Here is a 17,445-nt window from a genome sequence, read left to right on the forward strand (position 1 = left end):
TTTTCACCGACGAACTCCGCGGCTGCTTTCCTCCCTGGGCAGTGCAACGACTCCAAATTTCCTCCTAGACGAGATCCTCTCTTCCCCTGGTCGAAACCACGAACTGAACCCGTTGCCAGGCACAACTGCCACCGCTGGAGCTTCCTCACTCTTTAAGGTACTGTGTTCTACCTGGCCTCCCTTTCTTCGGTTTGCCCAAGGTGACCCTTTAAATCCTTGGCTTTCCAACTGGCTTGGCCCCCAGACCTTCTAACTTTGTCTTTTGAACCACCCCAACCTCTTTTGAACATTTCTACAAAGACTTGAATGCATTGCTAAACCGTGTGATCTTGGGCACATTTCGCCTTGCTACATTCAAAGTGGGCCTGGCCTAAGAACTTTGACGCTACAGTATACCCTGCCTTCAGTAACTTGATTTTGTCTCAAAAGTGCTGGGAACTGTTTTTTTTTTATGACCTGCCTTTTTCTCTCCATTTAACCTCATTTTTGGAGTGCCATCTAAGTTACGCGCTCACCTCTGTTTTGACTTGGACTTGTCTAATTCTTAAGGGAGGTGTGTATACTTTTCTGATTGTGTTTTGAACTTGCTTTGATGAATAGTGCTAGTGTATTTTCTAAAGTGTGTGTTTAATAAATAATTATATACTTTTGATACAAAGCTCTGGTCAGTGTTTGCTTGCTCTACTGTGTTTTATCCTCTGTATACTGCCTATCTCTTCTTGAGAGAAGTCTGACTGCACAGCCACAGCTACCAGGTAAATCTGGGTGGTACAGACTGCTACCAAATGGGTTTACTGCTTACTCCTGTAGTCTTAATGTTCTTGCAGTGGTCCCCAAGGGAACTGCACAGGATTCTGCCTAACACCAGAAGGTTATTCTTCCGGCATTTTATCCTCCTCCGCATCCTGGTAAGGAAGAGGAGAGGCTCCATAGGCTCGATCCTAGGAGAGCTTTAAGCTTTTATATTTCACGCATGTCACGGGTCAGAGTGGACGATCAACTATTCATTGGTTACGCTGGAAAGCGTTTGGGACAAGCTGCGACTAAGCAGACTGTCTCGCTGGATTATTCTGGCAATTTCTGAATGTTAACGCTTGGCAGGTAAGGACCCACCGGTCGGCTTGCGGGCCCATTCTACCAGGGGTATGGCTGCCTCTACTGCCCTACAGAGGGGTGGTCCTATTCGTAACATCTGTGATGCAGCCACCTGGGCTTTGGTCCATACTTTTGTACGTCACTACTCCCTCAATTCCATCCGTGGGCAGGATCTGGCCTTTGGCAAGGCGGTCCTTTGCATCGCAATTTGATTGGGCATTCTAAGTTTCTGTATTCTAAATTCTTTTCCCACCTACTTGCATTGGTACTGCTTTTGGAGTCTGTCATAGATATGGAATACGTCGGAGGACCCAATCTCCTCAAAGAAAAAGTTACTCTTACCTGGTAACGTTCCTTTGATGGGATGGTCCTACGACGTATTCCATATCGCTCCCTCCCTGCCTTCGTTGCTACGAAATTTCTTATGCGATTGCAGCTTATGTTTCTGCAAGGCTTTGTGTGGTCAGACTGGCAGAAGACTGGTGCCACACGTTCTGGGAAAAATGACAACTGAGGCTACGGGCGTCGTGTGTCCTACTTATGACATCCAGTGACGTCAGCCGTCTGAGGAGGTCCTCGAGGGCGGCGGATCGACATCATCGACGCAGCCGCTGAAAGATTTTCCGAAGCAGCACAGCTGTGGTGATTACTGTCATAGATATGGAATACGTCGTCGGACCATCCCATCGAAAGAACGTTACCAGGTAAGAGTAACTTGTTCTTCTCAGCCTGGGCGTGGCTTAAATAGTCTCTGGGTATCCCAGGTGTCTCTGGGCTGAACCACACCCAAAAGACTAGACTGCACATGCAGTTCTGAGAAGTGAAATATGTGGGGGCATCCATCTTGTCCCCATCAATGCACTACAGGTCCAATCCCCAATGTTATCCTATGGGAGTGAGTGAGTCTGGTGCCACAAGCGCCAAGTCTGACTCCAAGTGGGTCTTTGAAAGGATGGAGAGGCCCTTGAGGGCCATTTAGGTGATCGTCGCCTGGCTCCAGCCTGACATCTTGGAGGGGCTGGGGACACGAGGGGCAGGAATCATGACACAGGGTAGACTGGAGGGTTTATGCTAGTCTTTTCCAGTGTAGACTCTCGTGTTCAAGGCACACCCAGTGGTACTTTCACACAACATGTAAACCTCGATTCCCATATCGTGCTCTTGCTCAGAATCTACTGCTTGAACAGTAGCCAACAATACCAATGATTCATCAATGGGTATGTTCTGGCTAGGAACATACATCTCTGAAAATCGCCGAGCAAAGTGCTTGAGAAATGGCTGAATTTTTAATAGCCTATCACAATTTGGGTCAGTTCTTGGTAACGCTGCACAGTTGTTATTGAAATGCAGCTTACGTTGCAGTGCTAGGAAACAAACTGTACTCATTATTGCTGGAAAAAGACTTGTAAATACAGCTTCAGTAGATCAGAAAAGTGAGATAGATGGCTTCCGCACTATTCCCATGAGCAGAGTCAGACCCCAAAATGTTCCCATCTCAACACATGTAGTTAGAACCCAAGAGTGTAATCTGGAATGGGGTTTCAGATTGGCATGCCGTGCCCTCAAGACCTATTCAGCATACAGATTGGTTTGCTCAACCACATCTGAAATTAACCCATCATCCACAGAGGTTGAAAAAGTGAAATGGGCTCAAACCCATCTGTATTGTGTGCACCCCAATACTCCATTGAAAGGTGGCACAACAGGCTGTGCCATTTCTGGAGGCACCCAGTCCGACTCATCAGCCATGTCATGAACTGGCACATTCCTTGCACGTCCTGCATGTTCTCTCAACCTTGCAGGTGAACTTTGTGTGGGAAGTTTCAAAAGAGATGCATGTACCCATTTCTTATCTTCCTCATCAAATGAGGAGGTGGAAGTAGCCTCCACCAAAAGCTCACTTCCCGAATCAACTGCATGCTTACCCTCCGAAGCAGATTCTGTTTAATAAATCTGGTTCCGTGCCTTGCTCCAACTGAGACTGCATCATTAAGATAAGAGCCTCCTCGCCAGACATCTGACGTGAAGCCATGACTACCGTCGCGATCTAAACCTTTACTGCCCAAAGAACAGAGACTGAAACGCCAAGTAACTTTGCTTTTCAAAGTAATGAAACCAGTATGGTAAGTGGTCTTGAATAAAATAGACCAAGACCACACAATTACGCCAAATTGTCCAGAATCTGCTCACAAACTGTTAGCGGCCCTCTAATATGTAATCTACTCTCCATGCTAAATAAGAAAAAGTACAAATTTGCGAACACTCGCGTTAAATCCAAAGGTATAGCTCACTAGTTAGTTACAAGTGGTTAGACTGCTACAACACACCTGCACCTGCAAAAATGGTGGGTAAGAGGATGGAACCCACACCGACAATTCAAAGACACCCACTGTGCGTTGAACCTTCCACTCCCCCATAGGGTGCAGGTGGGTGGCAAATGCAGATGAGAAACAACATTCTCCAGCATTGGATCTTTCATGGATTCACATGCTTAGAATATTCCCCGTCGTCAGGCTGGGAATCCCCGGTACATTATATAGACCCTTTCCCGTAGGAAAACTTTTTCGACGCTTATGCGTCCTATCCACCTCGTTTTGTATCATGCGTGCCCGCGCCATCAGGACGCCATGATATAAATACAGGACCCGCCCCCGCGCTCCCTCAGATTTCAACCGTCTTTCAAAGTAGTGGGATCCTCGCGGTTACTGCTAATTGAAGTTAGGTTGTGTTTTCGCTTCGGCGAAGTTACGTTCTGAAGAAAATATGTCCGGAAAAGCTTTATTCCGTCCTTGTGCGACATGTGGACTCAAAGTCTATGAAGGTGATGCCCACATGGATTGTATCTACTGTCTCCACCCGCACCACACGGCGGATACATGCGAGATATGCCAGGGTTTCTCCCAAAAAACCCTTAAGCCAGTAGACCAACCTCCTTTTTCGGTCTTTAACGACGGAGCGGGTGCCTATCCGGCATCAGAAGTTGGCTCCACGGCCTCCAGGAACAAGTCGGAACCTCCCTCGAAGAAGGTGAGGCCTGTCGAAAAATGCCCTGCGGACAAGCATGCGGGGAAGCATGCTGGGTCTTCCTCGTCACACAAAAAGTCCTCCTCCTCTTCATCCTCTAAGACGGAGAGGCAAGCGGCATCAAAATCCTCCTCAGGGGACCGTCCTAAGTCTTCCGTGAGTCGAGACGCTTCAGCAGGGAAGTCGGCAACGAAATCGGCTACGAAGTCTAAAGGCTCGGTGCCGGCGGCTGGCTCGTCGACCCCGGTATCGCTGACTATGCCGATTACTATTCAGGCAGCAGCGGTGGGGATTCCTTCGTCGACGGGGACTCAATTTATGGCCTGACAGCCAGAGGTTTGTGAACCGGCCCCCCCTGAGGTCCTGCTGCAAGACACGGCCTTGCCGGGGTCGTCGGTGGAAAGGGAAGGTGAAATGGTTATGCAGCCGTCGGACTTGGGCCTACAGCCTTCCAATACGTCGACGACGAGTGCGAGTGGGGGTGTGGTCCCTCTATCCTCGACGTTGCTGACCCCCCAGACGGTTTTGTCTCTGGATGTGCTTAATACACTTCAGAAGCTCCTGCAGCGTCTGGATACGCAGATCCCTCAGCTGGGCACTTCGTCGATATTTTCTGCACCTTCCGTCGACGAACAAGCTCAAGCAGCTCGCACGACGACCAAAAGCCCTTCGGCCTCCCAGGTGGTGAAGGACCGTCCTCGAGCGCAGGAGGGGGGTGAGCTATCGGAGCCCGATTCTATACGAGGTGACTGAGGGTCGGACATCTCACTGTCACCGTCGAGAGACCCAACATGGAATTCGGATGTAGAGGTAGAGTCTACGAGGATCCAGGCACAACCATCTCCGCCGGATGATGTGGGAGCCTTCCATGCAATGATGGGGAAAGCGTGTTCCGAGTTCGGCTTAATTCCTGAGGAGCAAAAGAAAGATTGTTTTCTTTTTGATCACATGGGTCAAAGGAGGAAATCGGTATTTGCCATCCCAATCCTGGACCACGTATGGCAAGAAGGCCTCAAGACGATGCGTCATCCGTTCTCGGAACCGGCTATTAAGGGGCGTATTGAGAAAGTTTAAAGCTTCGGAGTCCACTCCAAAATGTCTAACATCACAGCCACTGTCAGACTCGGTGGTATCGGCGGCAGCGGCTAGGAAGGCCAGAGTACAGCAAAAATGTTCAACCCCTCCAGAAAGCGAGGCAAGGAGACAGGACGCCTTCGGGAAAAAGGTGCTCTCAGTCGGCGCCACGACGGTAAGAGCAGCCAACTCCTTGGCGATTGTATCGCGTTACGATAGGGAGATGTGGCATAAAATAGCCCCTATCCTAGAACGCCTGCCGGAAGAACATCGCAAAGCAGCCATGTTACTAGTACGGGATGGTGAGGAGGCCTCGAACCATGCAATTAATATTGCGGTGGACCTAGCAGAGTCGGGGTTCAAACAAATCAATCATGGTGTAGTACTTCGTCGACAAGCGTGGCTCAAATGTACTACGTTTAGACCTGAAGTCCAGTACAAAGTTCTAGACATGCCATGAGAAGGAGAACATCTGTTTGGAGACAAGGTTGATGAAGCCTTGAAGGGGATGAAGGAAGACACGGATACCGCTAAGTCTCTTGGCGCCCTCCAGACAGGTAGAAGTTTTCGCTCCTTTCGCCCCTTCAGGGGCGCCTCCGGAAACTCCCGCTTTGGAGCCTCTAGGGACCGTGGATTTAACAGGCCCTCATACTCTTCACAAGGCTACAGACGGGCATCCCAGTCGGCACGTAGAGGCAGAGATTATCAAGCCTCCAGACGACGAGGCTCGGGTCCCTAGTCGACGAAGGACAAGCGAACCAGCAACCAATGACGGCCTTCGTAACGTCCTGGGGGGGTCGAGTCTCTCCATATCGACCAATGGGAATGCATCACCACAGATCGATGGGTTCTGGACACGGTTCGCATGGGCCATGCGCTGCAACTCAGAAACAAGCCTCCAAGTCTTCCGCCAGTGTTTTCGGCCCAGCCCCACCTTCGAGTTCTAAGACAAGAGGTGGCGCTTATGCTACAAAAAGGAGCGGTAGAACGGGTTCCTGTGGCACAGGAAGGACAAGGGGTTTATTCCCGGTTCTTCGTCGTCAAGAAGCCAAATGGAAAATGGAGGCCCATTCTCGACCTGAGGGTACTCAACAAATGGCTAAAGAGCTCAAAATTCAAAATGCTAAAGCTCCAGGAGGTTATCAGGTCAGTGCAACCCATGGATTATCTGTCGTCGCTAGATCTTCAGGACGCATATTTTCATATCCCAATACGTCCACGACACAGGAGATATTTAAGGTTCGTCGTCGGGCAAGAGCATTTTCAGTTCAAGGTCCTCCCGTTCGGTCTCAAGTCCTCCCCAGGACGTTCACCAAGTGCTTGGCCCCCATAGCGGACGACTGGCTGGTCAGAGGCTCGTCCATGGAACAAACACAAAACAGTCTGGGGGCCACGATGTCCCTTTTACAGGAACTGGGCTTCGCGATAAACTTCAGCAAGTCCTCCGTAGAGCCCTCGAGGACCTTGGTCTTTCTAGGAGCGGAGTTTCATACGCACACAGGCCTTGTAAGACCATCCAGCGAAAGAACACAGAAGCTACAAAGCAAGGCGTCGGAATGGAAATGCGGTACCAGGGTGTCGGTGCGCAAATACATGTCCCTGCTAGGGACCATGTCATCCTGCATTCCGTTGATAAACAACTGCCGCCTGTTTATGAGACCTTGCCAGGAATTTCTAGCGGATCGTTGGATGCAGAGCCGAGGTCGCTGGTCCGACAGACTGGTCATCGACGAACAACTGGTACAAGCACTCCGCTGGTGGAGAGTTTCGACTCATCTAACGAAAGGAATGCCTCTGGTGGAACCGGAGTTCCAGAAGACGGTGGTGACGGATGCATCGCTGAGCGGATGGGGAGCTCATCTGCAGACGTTACAAGTACAAGGCCGGTGGTCGTTACAAGAGTCCTCCCTGCATATCAACCTGCTAGAACTGAGAGCAGTGCGGTGGGCTCTAAAATCTTTTCTTCCTCAACTGAGACTCTGTGGTGCGTGTCATGACGGACAACACGACTACAATGTTTTACTTAAGGAAACAAGGAGGAACACGTTCCAGGTCCCTGTCGACGGAGGCACAGAAAATCTGGCATTGGGCCCTGCAACACAACATGCTAATCTTGGCGTTCCACCTACCAGGCGTGAGAAATGTGGAGGCGGATGCCCTCAGCAGGGAAATGAACGACGTTCACGAATGGGTGCTGAACGACCAGCAACTACAACATGCATTCAAGAAGTGGGGACATCCTTCCATCGATCTGTTCGCGACGAAGGACAACAGAAAATGCCCGCAGTATGCAAGCAGATGGCCTCAGCAGGGCTCACTGGGAGATGCGTTCTCCTTCCCATGGACGAACAAATTCCTATACGCATTCCCTCCTTTTCCTCTTATCCGGAGGACGTTGCAATGGATCCTCAAGTACCCATGTCGGGTGATTTTGGTAGCCCCGTATTGGGCCAGACAAGTGTGGTTCTCAGACCTGCTGCACTTGGCTGTGGCGGAGCCAATGAGGTTCAGGAAGATCCCCAACCTTCTATCTCGACAGGAGGGTATCGTCTGGCATCACGACCCGGACAGCCTCAAGTTGACGGCCTGGCTCCTGACTTCGCCGAATTTGGCCAGCTAACGATTCCGGAGGAGTGTCGTCGTATTCTGCAAGCGGCAAGAGCACCTTCCACAAACACTTCATACTCGTACAAATGGAGGAGTTTCTGTCAGTGGTGTGGGGATCAACCAGGTTTGGATCCGCAGTCGATTATGCCGGAACAGCTCCTTGCATACTTGCTGTTCTTAGCTCAAAAGGGCTTATCGGTGTCGTCGATAAAAGTACACCTGGCCGCCATCTCCAGGTTTACACGTCAACGACATTCCGCACCATTATTCAGCGACCGCCTGATTAAGCACTTCCTTAAAGGGTTGTTCAGGAGTTTCCCTCCCGAGAAGAGATTTCCTCCGGTATGGAGCCTCAATCTGGTGTTAGCGTCTCTTATGAAACCTCCTTTTGAACCAATGTCATCGTCGTCTCTAAAGTTTTTGCCCTGGAAATTGGCCTTCCTGGTGACCATCACTTCAGCCCGACGTATTTCGGAAATCCAAGCTCTAATGGTAGACCCACCATACTTAAGATTTTTTAAGAACAAGGTGGTACTTGCCACTAACCCACAGTTCATACCGAAGGCGCCTTCAGTGTTCCATAAACATTCCTCTATTGTCTTACCTACGTTTTTTCCAGAGCCATGCTCGGGAGCGGAGCGCACGTTACACACATTAGACGTGAAGAGGGCTCTCAAGTTTTATCTTCATCGCACGCAACCTTTCAGGGAAACGAGGCAATTGTTCGTGGCCTATGGTCTGGGGGCTAAAGGCAAAGCCATTTCAAAGCAAGGACTGTCAAGATGGGTATCGTCTACCATTTCGTACTGCCATTCCAAGGCTGGGAAGCCTCTTTTGCGACGCCCAAGAGCTCATTCCACTAGAGCGGCGGCATCGTCGACGGCGCTGTGGTCTGGAGTCCCTCTGGGGGACATCTGCATGGCGGCTACCTGGGCGGCTACGCACACTTTTACCCGCCATTACTGCCTGTCGCAACAACATGCCGAAGATACTCGGATGGGACAGGCGGTGCTTCGACACCTATTCCAATAAGGTAAGCCCCGGTTGAGGGGTTAGATCTGGTTGCAATTATGATTGAATATTGTTAGTTCTCTATGTTAACTATTGCCTATGGGTGCACGACCATAGAGAACTGGCATTGTGAGGAAAGTATGTGAGTTTGCATGCACGCCTCCTCTCTTCGGGATGGTACTGCTACGTAATCTATTTTGAGCATGTGAATCCATGAAAGATCCAATGCTGGAGAAGGGAATAGTTTCTTACCTGTAACTCCATTTCTCCAGCATTGGTATCTTTCATGGATTCACATGCGCCCGCCTGCCTCCCCTGGCCATGCAAACTGGTTCCCCCACTACTTTGGGGGCCGAAATCTGAGGGAGCGCGGGGGCGGGGCCTGTATTTATATCATGGCGTCCTGACGGCGCGGGCACGCATGATACAAAACGAGGTGGATAGGACGCATAAGCGTCGAAAAAGTTTTCCTACGGGAAAGGGTCTATATAATGTACCGGGGATTCCCAGCCTGACGACGGGGAATATTCTAAGCATGTGAATCCATGAAAGATACCAATGCTGGAGAAATGGAGTTACAGGTAAGAAACTATTCCCTTGTAATGTATTTCTAATTTGGTGAGGTGAAAAGGCAGAGACGCACTGGACGCAGAAAGTGAAGATGAGGAAAGTACATGGCAGCCCCATTCAAGGCAATTGATGGAACACTTTCCACAAAACCCCTTTGCTCATTCACAACGGGTAGGGTGTGAAGGGGGGAGGGTCACAAGCACCAAACGACTGCAAGAGCCAGAAAGTTCAAAAAAGCTACAAAATGTGGTGACACTTTGCAAAGAAATAAGCAGCATTGACATTTCACCAAAACAAAGTACAATGCAGTTGCTAACAAGTCAGTCTCACTGTCAACTGATGTAGTCACCATTTTATTATTGTACCACACAGCCCAGTAAGTGCATACATTATTGGGATTCTCCCCACACCCCCAACATAACGTCTGGGCAAACTTAATTATGTCCTCACGACCATGCCTCTCTTAGATAGGTGCGCTCCGTCTCAGTGAAACATCATTTCACCTTTGATAAAATCATGGTGAATTGTCTGAATTTTGCCATTGTCCTTGGTTAATCTTGCCAGCTTGCCGTTCTTTCCTCACTGAGGAGTTGATGGCCTTTTCCTTCACTGGAGTTCTCCAATCCCTCCTTGGAATCATTTCAGACCAAGCCACCAGTGTTTGGGAACCTAAGCAAAATCCACTCCAGTTCAGCCATCAGTAGCTCCCATACCCCTCTGTCCCATGGAAGCCATATAATTTCCTCCTAGATGCAAAACTATCAAAAGTGGAGGTGGAATATCTTTTTGCCTGAGCTTCACATATGGCTCCTCTGAGCTGGTGAAGGCGCATTCCCCCTGACACCAAACCAGTACAATGACACACCATCCCTCTGAGACGAAGATGTGGTTGGGCCTGTGAAATGTGCTGCTGCCCTTTGGATGAGAGTGCCCGACGATCTATACAGCCCTCATCCTCACTATGAAATGGAAAAATGAAAAACTAACGTGAATAGGGCCAGACATAGTCGATCCAATGTCTCTTGCAAAACCCACTTGTCCCAATATCATAATGAGTATTTACCATGCGAGAGAACACTAGGCCATTATGTCATTGGCACCCATTTTTCAGGGAAAGAGGTGAAGGACACATGTCAGCTTGTGCCAATGTCAGTTGTGCTGGCATAATTGTAATCGGTGAAGGTTTCTGCGGCACACTGTGTGTACTTCAAGGTTGTAAGGAGAGTTGCACGCACTACACCGTGATACCGAGGTATCAGGGAAGGTAAATGGGAGAGAGATACTGCCAGAAAGGAGGACTAAGCCTCAGTGAAGTCTCCATGGCTAGCACTTATTAGGGCACTGTACAAACAGCATAATTCTCCCACAACCCACCCACTTGCCTTCTTTACAACACTCCTTAGCACCATACATTTCACACAGTGCCCCAAGAGCTTTCATCTCCTCCCATAGCGGATCACATCAGTGCAACCTGCCTCCTACCTTTCCACAACAGCCCAAGCACAAACAATGAAACTGTTCAATACTTTGTACACATTTTGGCAGGGTGACTATTCTGACAGAGGAAATGAGCACCATTGCAAGTGTGCATTGTATGCTCTGTCAAAATAAGCACACTGACACAATGTGTACCAATCATCACACATTGATAGAATTTTGGCCAGTTTTATTGTGCGAGCTTCGTCAAAGCTCCAGGACGAGGATGCTGTCCCCGGCCTTAGGTGCCTGTTGTCCCCTCATCCCTTCCCGGAGTGAAAAGCTGTGAAGCAGCAGAGCTAGAATTCCAGGATGGTCGGGGGGAGGAGAGGTTTGGGGGGGGTTTGGTGGTTCCCAGCCATGGGCGCTTGTCTCAGTTGTGGGTCGCCCGTCCAAAGCCCAGCCTGGAGCTCTGGCTCCGAGGAGGGAAGGGACCCTGCCGAAGCTCACTTGAACCGTTGCTGTAGCGATTGCACAAACACGAGTGCTAAAAAGGATGAGCTATCTCGTCCTCAGCACTATAAACTTAGTGGGGAGGATTAGATGACTTGTCCTTAGCACTTAAGGGTTTAATGATCCATTCCGGCCCGCTTGGCCTCGCAGGGCACGTTCGTTCTGGGTTGCATGTACGGCTAAGACTCAATAAAGGACTGTGTGTCTTCAGGAAATTAACCTACAGGGCGCTGCGAGCAAAGAACGCGCACCCACCCATCTAACCGTCTGTACTAACTGTGAACATGCAAGCATAGTTGTGGCACTAGGCCTCAATTTCAAAATGGCGTCTAACTTCTAAAGTGGAGTCTCATTATACATGTTATGCTACCACCAAAATCTGCTACATTTCTACTACAATCAACTTCTATGGGTGACCCCTCTCCATTCTCCTTCTACAATAGTCTTGTCTGAAATCGTAGAGGGCCCTGAGCTGCCCCTTTGTTCACAACATTTCCTTAGAGACATCAACAAACAAAAGGAAAACCAGAGAGCCCTGTGACTTATGCAATGTGAGTTGTCACACACATCCTAGTCTCCAAATCTAGTATCTGATACTCTGCCTAGTCCCTCTCTCTGATCCAGGGGGCCTGCAACCAATGGCTCGCCAGATGGCTAGTATTAAAACTACCAGCACCCTCATCCGACTTGGTGTCCAAAACCTCTGGAAAGCCACAGGTTGCAGAGCGTTCTCTCCCAGTCTCCGTACATTGTATTCCTGTATCTCATCCTTCATACCATCGCCCTCCTGATCGCCCCAAGTCCATTGGTAGGCAACCATTGGCTGCTCAGATGTTTTGGACTAAAACATCGCAGTCCTAACCAGTATAGAAAAGGTGGGGGATAATGGTAGGCTTAGTTCAAAACCTCTGAAGTGCCACATGTTGCCGACCTTGATCCCTCTATCCCGGTCTCGTTAACCCTGAGTCCCTCGTATTCATGTCTATTGTCCCTGTACCTCAGTTTATCATATCCTTCTCTTCTATAAATCCATCAATGTCCTCCGAATCTCTACTCCTAGTCCAGGGGTCTGCAACCTTTGGATGTCCAAGTGTTTTGATCTGCAACTAGTATCAGCCCTAAGTCCAAATATCTAGAGAGCTGCACGTTGTAGACCCCTGGCTTAGTCTCTCATTCCTTCCCGCATTGTTCCCCTCCATATGTCCCTGTTTTATCTCTTTTGCTTGTACTTTCTCCTCAGTGGGCAATATGGGGCTGGTCCTTGTAGAAATGGCACAAGAAAAAGTGAAGGCTGCATGGAGCGTTTGTAAGAGGGCTTATTGTGAAAAGGAAGTTCTCATAGATAACATTTTATGGTGTTATGCTCAAACCAACCCCTAAGCCTGTATGTGGATCGGAATATGGCATTTCTACATTTCACACCAGGGGTCTTGCTTGGCTGGAGGAGGAGTGTAAGCTTTAAGTATGAACTCCCAGGTAAGCGTTGGGGAGGGAAGGTGCTGCAGTTGTCCCAGAGATGATTGGTAATGCATGAATGACGCTCAAATGTTTAACTATTCTATTTACATGAATGGTGATTAATCTTTACCCTATTTGCATGGGTATGGCTATCTAACTGGTGCAGGGCCTTGGTACATCACAACATTATCAATGTACTGTAAATTATGATTGTCATGCACCCTAGCCGTCCTCCACAATATTCTGCAAGTCTGCATTGTATTTCAGAAGGTTATAATCCTACATTTTGGCCATGTATTAAGCTGATTGTTGGGGGTTCGACAGTTTTTTGGGATATTGTTTGACCTTGACCTTGGGCTTGAAGAGGTTAACATTGATGATGCTTTTCCAGAAAATGCAATGGTCAAAATCCTTTTGTCAGCCTGCCCTGAAGGTTGTGTAAGCTGTGGACGTTGTGCCGCAGCTGCCAATATAAATTGCTAGCAGTAACTAATCGGCTGCCAGAGGCAACAATAAAAAGCACAATTGTGTTCATCTTCCCGCATTAAAAATACAATACATATAACATAAACATTACGAGATATCCTGTTAAGACATTGTAAAACTTCACAATAGAAACCACCACTAAAAGGAGATCTCGAACTAAATCTCAGTAACCTAGGCACATGGGTCACATCAATCACGCGATGGCTCGCGCTACATGCTGCATCCTCGTCGTGCTGGGCCTGCTCTTTGGGCCACCCAACACATCCCTATGAATGTAAAATACAATAAACTGCAAAACGTAAAGCTACTGTCTTTGCCAATTCTAGTTTTAAACACGACCCCAGTTCTACTATATGCCCCTCCCCTTTAGAAACTTGTTCTCGAGCAGTGTGTGCACTTTTTTGCAGGGATTGAACAAAACATAATTTCGTCCAGAGATTCTTTTGTGTATGTGGAAGTTCTAAAGTTAACATATTAATGAAATGCTGATGCTGTAAAGAGTTGCGGTTATGATGCCAAGCCTTGAATTCTGTTATGAGCAATAGTGTACCTTGACTGAGACAGATGAAGTTGCATTTAAACTGCTGTTTGTGCTTTCAGAAAATCAGGGCAGTTTACGAGACCAATCCTACACAGTTTAAAACTCTACAGCAGATTCTAGAAGGAGAGAAGGAACTCCACGGGGCCCAGTGGCCGAAAGTAGGAGCGACCCTTGCCTTGATGTGGTTAAAAAGGTGAGCTTTATCAGTCCTTTGCGTGTGCTTTTTTTTTTTTCTTCTTGGAGATTGTGTCCTCATTTGGTGCTGTGCATGTGGGGCTGAATAGGAGCCCTAGTGTGGAATAATGCCCCTTCTTCCCAATATATATATAAAAATGTATTGTGCATTTAGTTCATACAAACTTTAAGTACATAGAAAAAGAAATCCATAAAAAATATAACTCACATTAATCTTACATTTCAATTCTCTAAAAATATTGACATTTTAAAAAGTCTAAATTATTGTTAGCACAACATATTTAAACGAAGTAACAAATATTCTTCAGTACCCAATGAGGGAAACAAACAGTATCATTTAAATTTCCTCCAATATTTTCCATATACAAAAGGCAGCTACCACTATGACCAGCTGCCACTATGACCAATGATTCGGCACCAGAATTGGTCATGTGCTACATGCAACATTTTTGTAATCGGGCATCCCTAGCCTTTCTGATTTTTAATTTTTAAAGCGGGACAAGAAGTGAATATATGGCGACAGATTTCTACTTTGTGACAAAGACGACATAAACGTGCAGGGAGTGGAATGTTGTGCCATGCTCCAATAAGCTCCATAGTAGGTAATAAATGTAAGCGTAAATAAAGCACTTCAAGTCAATTGCACATAGTTTAGATGGATAGCTACGAGGCGTATGAAGTAAAATGCTCTGGTGGGCATATTTGTTGGATCTTCTTTTACTACTTAAGATGTCTGTTATTGCACCTATCCCACAGTTTCGTTGTAGTCTTTATTATCATTTCAAAGTTAGGCAGGGCAAAAGTAGAAGCAAATTCTAGTCCCTTTATTGCAAGGTGTGTTTCAAGTTTTTTTTCGGATTGATAAAAGCTATTTCTTTCACCAATATCAATGTTTTTGCCTAATAGTTGTAAGCCATTAGAGTTTGAGTTGGTACACAAAAACTTAGCATAAAGAAGTGTTCTCTGTATGTACCAGGTCGATTGCAGCAAAGGTACCCCAAATTCCAGTCTGTGCTTCTACTGGCGCCGACTTAGGAAGATTCATGATAGCGCAATGAAAGATACTTGCATGAAAGCACAGACCGGCCATACAAAAGGCTGGGTATAATGCTAGTGCGATATATTTCCAATACGCCCACCACATTTTGGCTCTCACTTGTGCTATATAGCGCTTCACTGCCATCGGCTTTTTCCAGGTCTGCGTAACAATTCTATCCCTGTAATAAGATTGCAAAGGGTTCGATCTAATCGGGAATTCCAAATACACGTACTTGTTTACCCTTTCCAATGATCTACCATTCAACTTCCAGGTGAACAAACGCGTATCTAAAGTACGTGCGCCTAAGGACATGATCTTTTATATATTGATAACCATAACATTCTTTATGGCATAAATGGCAAGAACCTCAGTTGAAATTTGAAGGCCAATGGGGGGGTCTGATAAAACAATAACCTCATCTGCATATGAGAGCCATGATATTTGTTCATGGGATTTTTGATTTTTGGTGGGAAGGTGTATGCCTGTCGAAGATCTGCAGTATATAAATTGTACAATATAGGGGCTTGAACACAGCCATTTCTAAGGCCACGGTTAGCACCGTAGTAATTACTGTGCACTCCCCTAGAGTTTAATCGGACCATGATGCTAGTGTAAAATTGTTGGATCTAGTACAATGGTGTTCGATCTATCCCCCAGGCTTTGAGTTTTATTCAAAGCAATGGTCACGAAATGAGGTCAAAGGCCTTGCGAAAGTCGACGTAGCAGCAATACAGTGTTTTGTCTTTTGTCCTTTGTCCAGTAGAGACAGAAGCAATTAAATATTGAATAATGGAAATGTTAGTTATTGTATTGTACGATTTTTTTTGAAAGCTGGCCTGGAAGGGGCTTATCAGGTTATTTGTTTCGGCCCAGCGTGTCCATTTTCTTAAGAGGACAGTGGCGAAAATCTTCTGGCTAGAATCCATCCTAGCCAGAAGCCGGAGGTGGCGGGATACAATCTGTTTTATGGATGGGTACAAGCACTCATTTGAGCCAACTATCCAGGATGGTTCAACTAAATTCTATATTCTGATAAAGAGTTAATAGCATTTTTGCCCCTAGTTCAGGTTGTGCCTTACAGACGATATTTGATATATCATCCAGGCCTGGGGCTCGAACTCTTAGGTTTTGTAATAGTACTGATAAATAAGTCCTCGTCCATTCCCAGGCTAGAAAAGTGTATTTTATTTTTGTTCCAGACTCTTCTGGATAATAGGCATTGTGGTTGAAGTAAAGTTCTTCAATACGGCTCAGCCATGTGTCCTCATATATTGGGTTCAATTCTTTAGGGGACCTAGCTTTCATGTGTTGGTTGGCATGGGACCAAAACATACGAGTGTTGTGACCTTAAATAGCCAAACATCAATAACCAATTGGCATTGGTAGTGGAATGCTTGTGGTGTTTCAGCCAGTTTTTGTATTGTGTCGGAAGGTGTTGAATTATCGCTTCTTTTTCGTAGTTATCTAGCCAAAACCTGGCTCTAGTCGCTGCTCGTGCTTTACAATAGAGCCGCTTTTGTACTGCAATAGCAAAAACCAAATGGATTAATATGCACTTGAAATTCCTTTTAGTGACACATTTCCAGATTCGGGGCGCCCAAAAAGAGTTATATTTTTAATAAACTGATGGTTTATTATGGGCTCCACCAGTAATTTTGCAACAGTGGCTTACATGTTTATATGGTACCTCTCAAGGACCGATGTGGTGAAGAGCCAACAGAAGAGCAGAAATTTGTAAGATATTCCTCTCTTCAGGATGGAAAATTCCCTCTTAGTGGGGTGGCGTGCGATGCGGTAGCATGGCCGCCTGAGAGCTCATTACCAAACAGATATTGCCTGCTAAATTATGTAAGAGGACCATGACTTGCCTGCAGATACCTGGCTGGCATGTGTGAAACCCTCCCGGGCCTGAATTGCAGCGGGAAGCCTACTGCGGACGGGCTTGAATCGGATGCCTGTGCTACAACCGTGCTCAGCCCGGTACGTCTGGGGCCTTAATGGATCCTGCTGCCATCCCTAGGTGGGTCCCTGGGGGCTGGCGCGATGTGAGCAGCGATGAGGACACCTATTACTGGTCTGTTACGCTGGAGCAGGGCGGGCAGGAGTCCCATTGCTGGCTTTGGGCTCCTACTCCGGTGATGCTGCTGCAACTTGATCAACAGCCCGCTGGGACTGCAGTGAGGGGAGTCCGCTCGGGGCTGTATTGGCATGGGCTGGGAGGCCCAGCGGAGGAGTCCCCAGGCCTTCACTTCACCGGGAAGCCTTCAGACTGGGCACCCGGAGCCCCGCGACCAGCTTGAGGCCCCACCTACTGAGCAGCATCTATGAGCCGACTGGGCTCTGCTAGCAACCTGTAGTTAAGTGAATGGTGCGGGTGCCACCTTGGGCTTCTTTCTTCCCCCAGTGGTCACCGCTG

The 17,445-nt window shown here is 47.6% G+C and overlaps 1 protein-coding gene across 1 annotated transcript in view; it reads left to right on the forward strand.

Annotated features, from left to right (window-relative positions):
- The window catches only part of GLTP (glycolipid transfer protein), a 392,229-nt gene that overhangs the window by 252,943 nt on the left and 121,841 nt on the right, over positions 1–17,445 (forward strand). The window contains exon 3 of the mRNA XM_069619406.1: positions 13,855–13,988. Within this exon, the coding sequence (XP_069475507.1) occupies positions 13,855–13,988 (134 nt within the window). The remainder of the gene's footprint in view (positions 1–13,854; positions 13,989–17,445) is intronic.

The sequence above is a fragment of the Ambystoma mexicanum genome, chromosome 10 (genome assembly GCF_040938575.1).
Source record: "Ambystoma mexicanum isolate Mex_15411 chromosome 10, UKY_AmexF1_1, whole genome shotgun sequence".
Lineage (NCBI taxonomy): Eukaryota > Metazoa > Chordata > Amphibia > Caudata > Ambystomatidae > Ambystoma > Ambystoma mexicanum.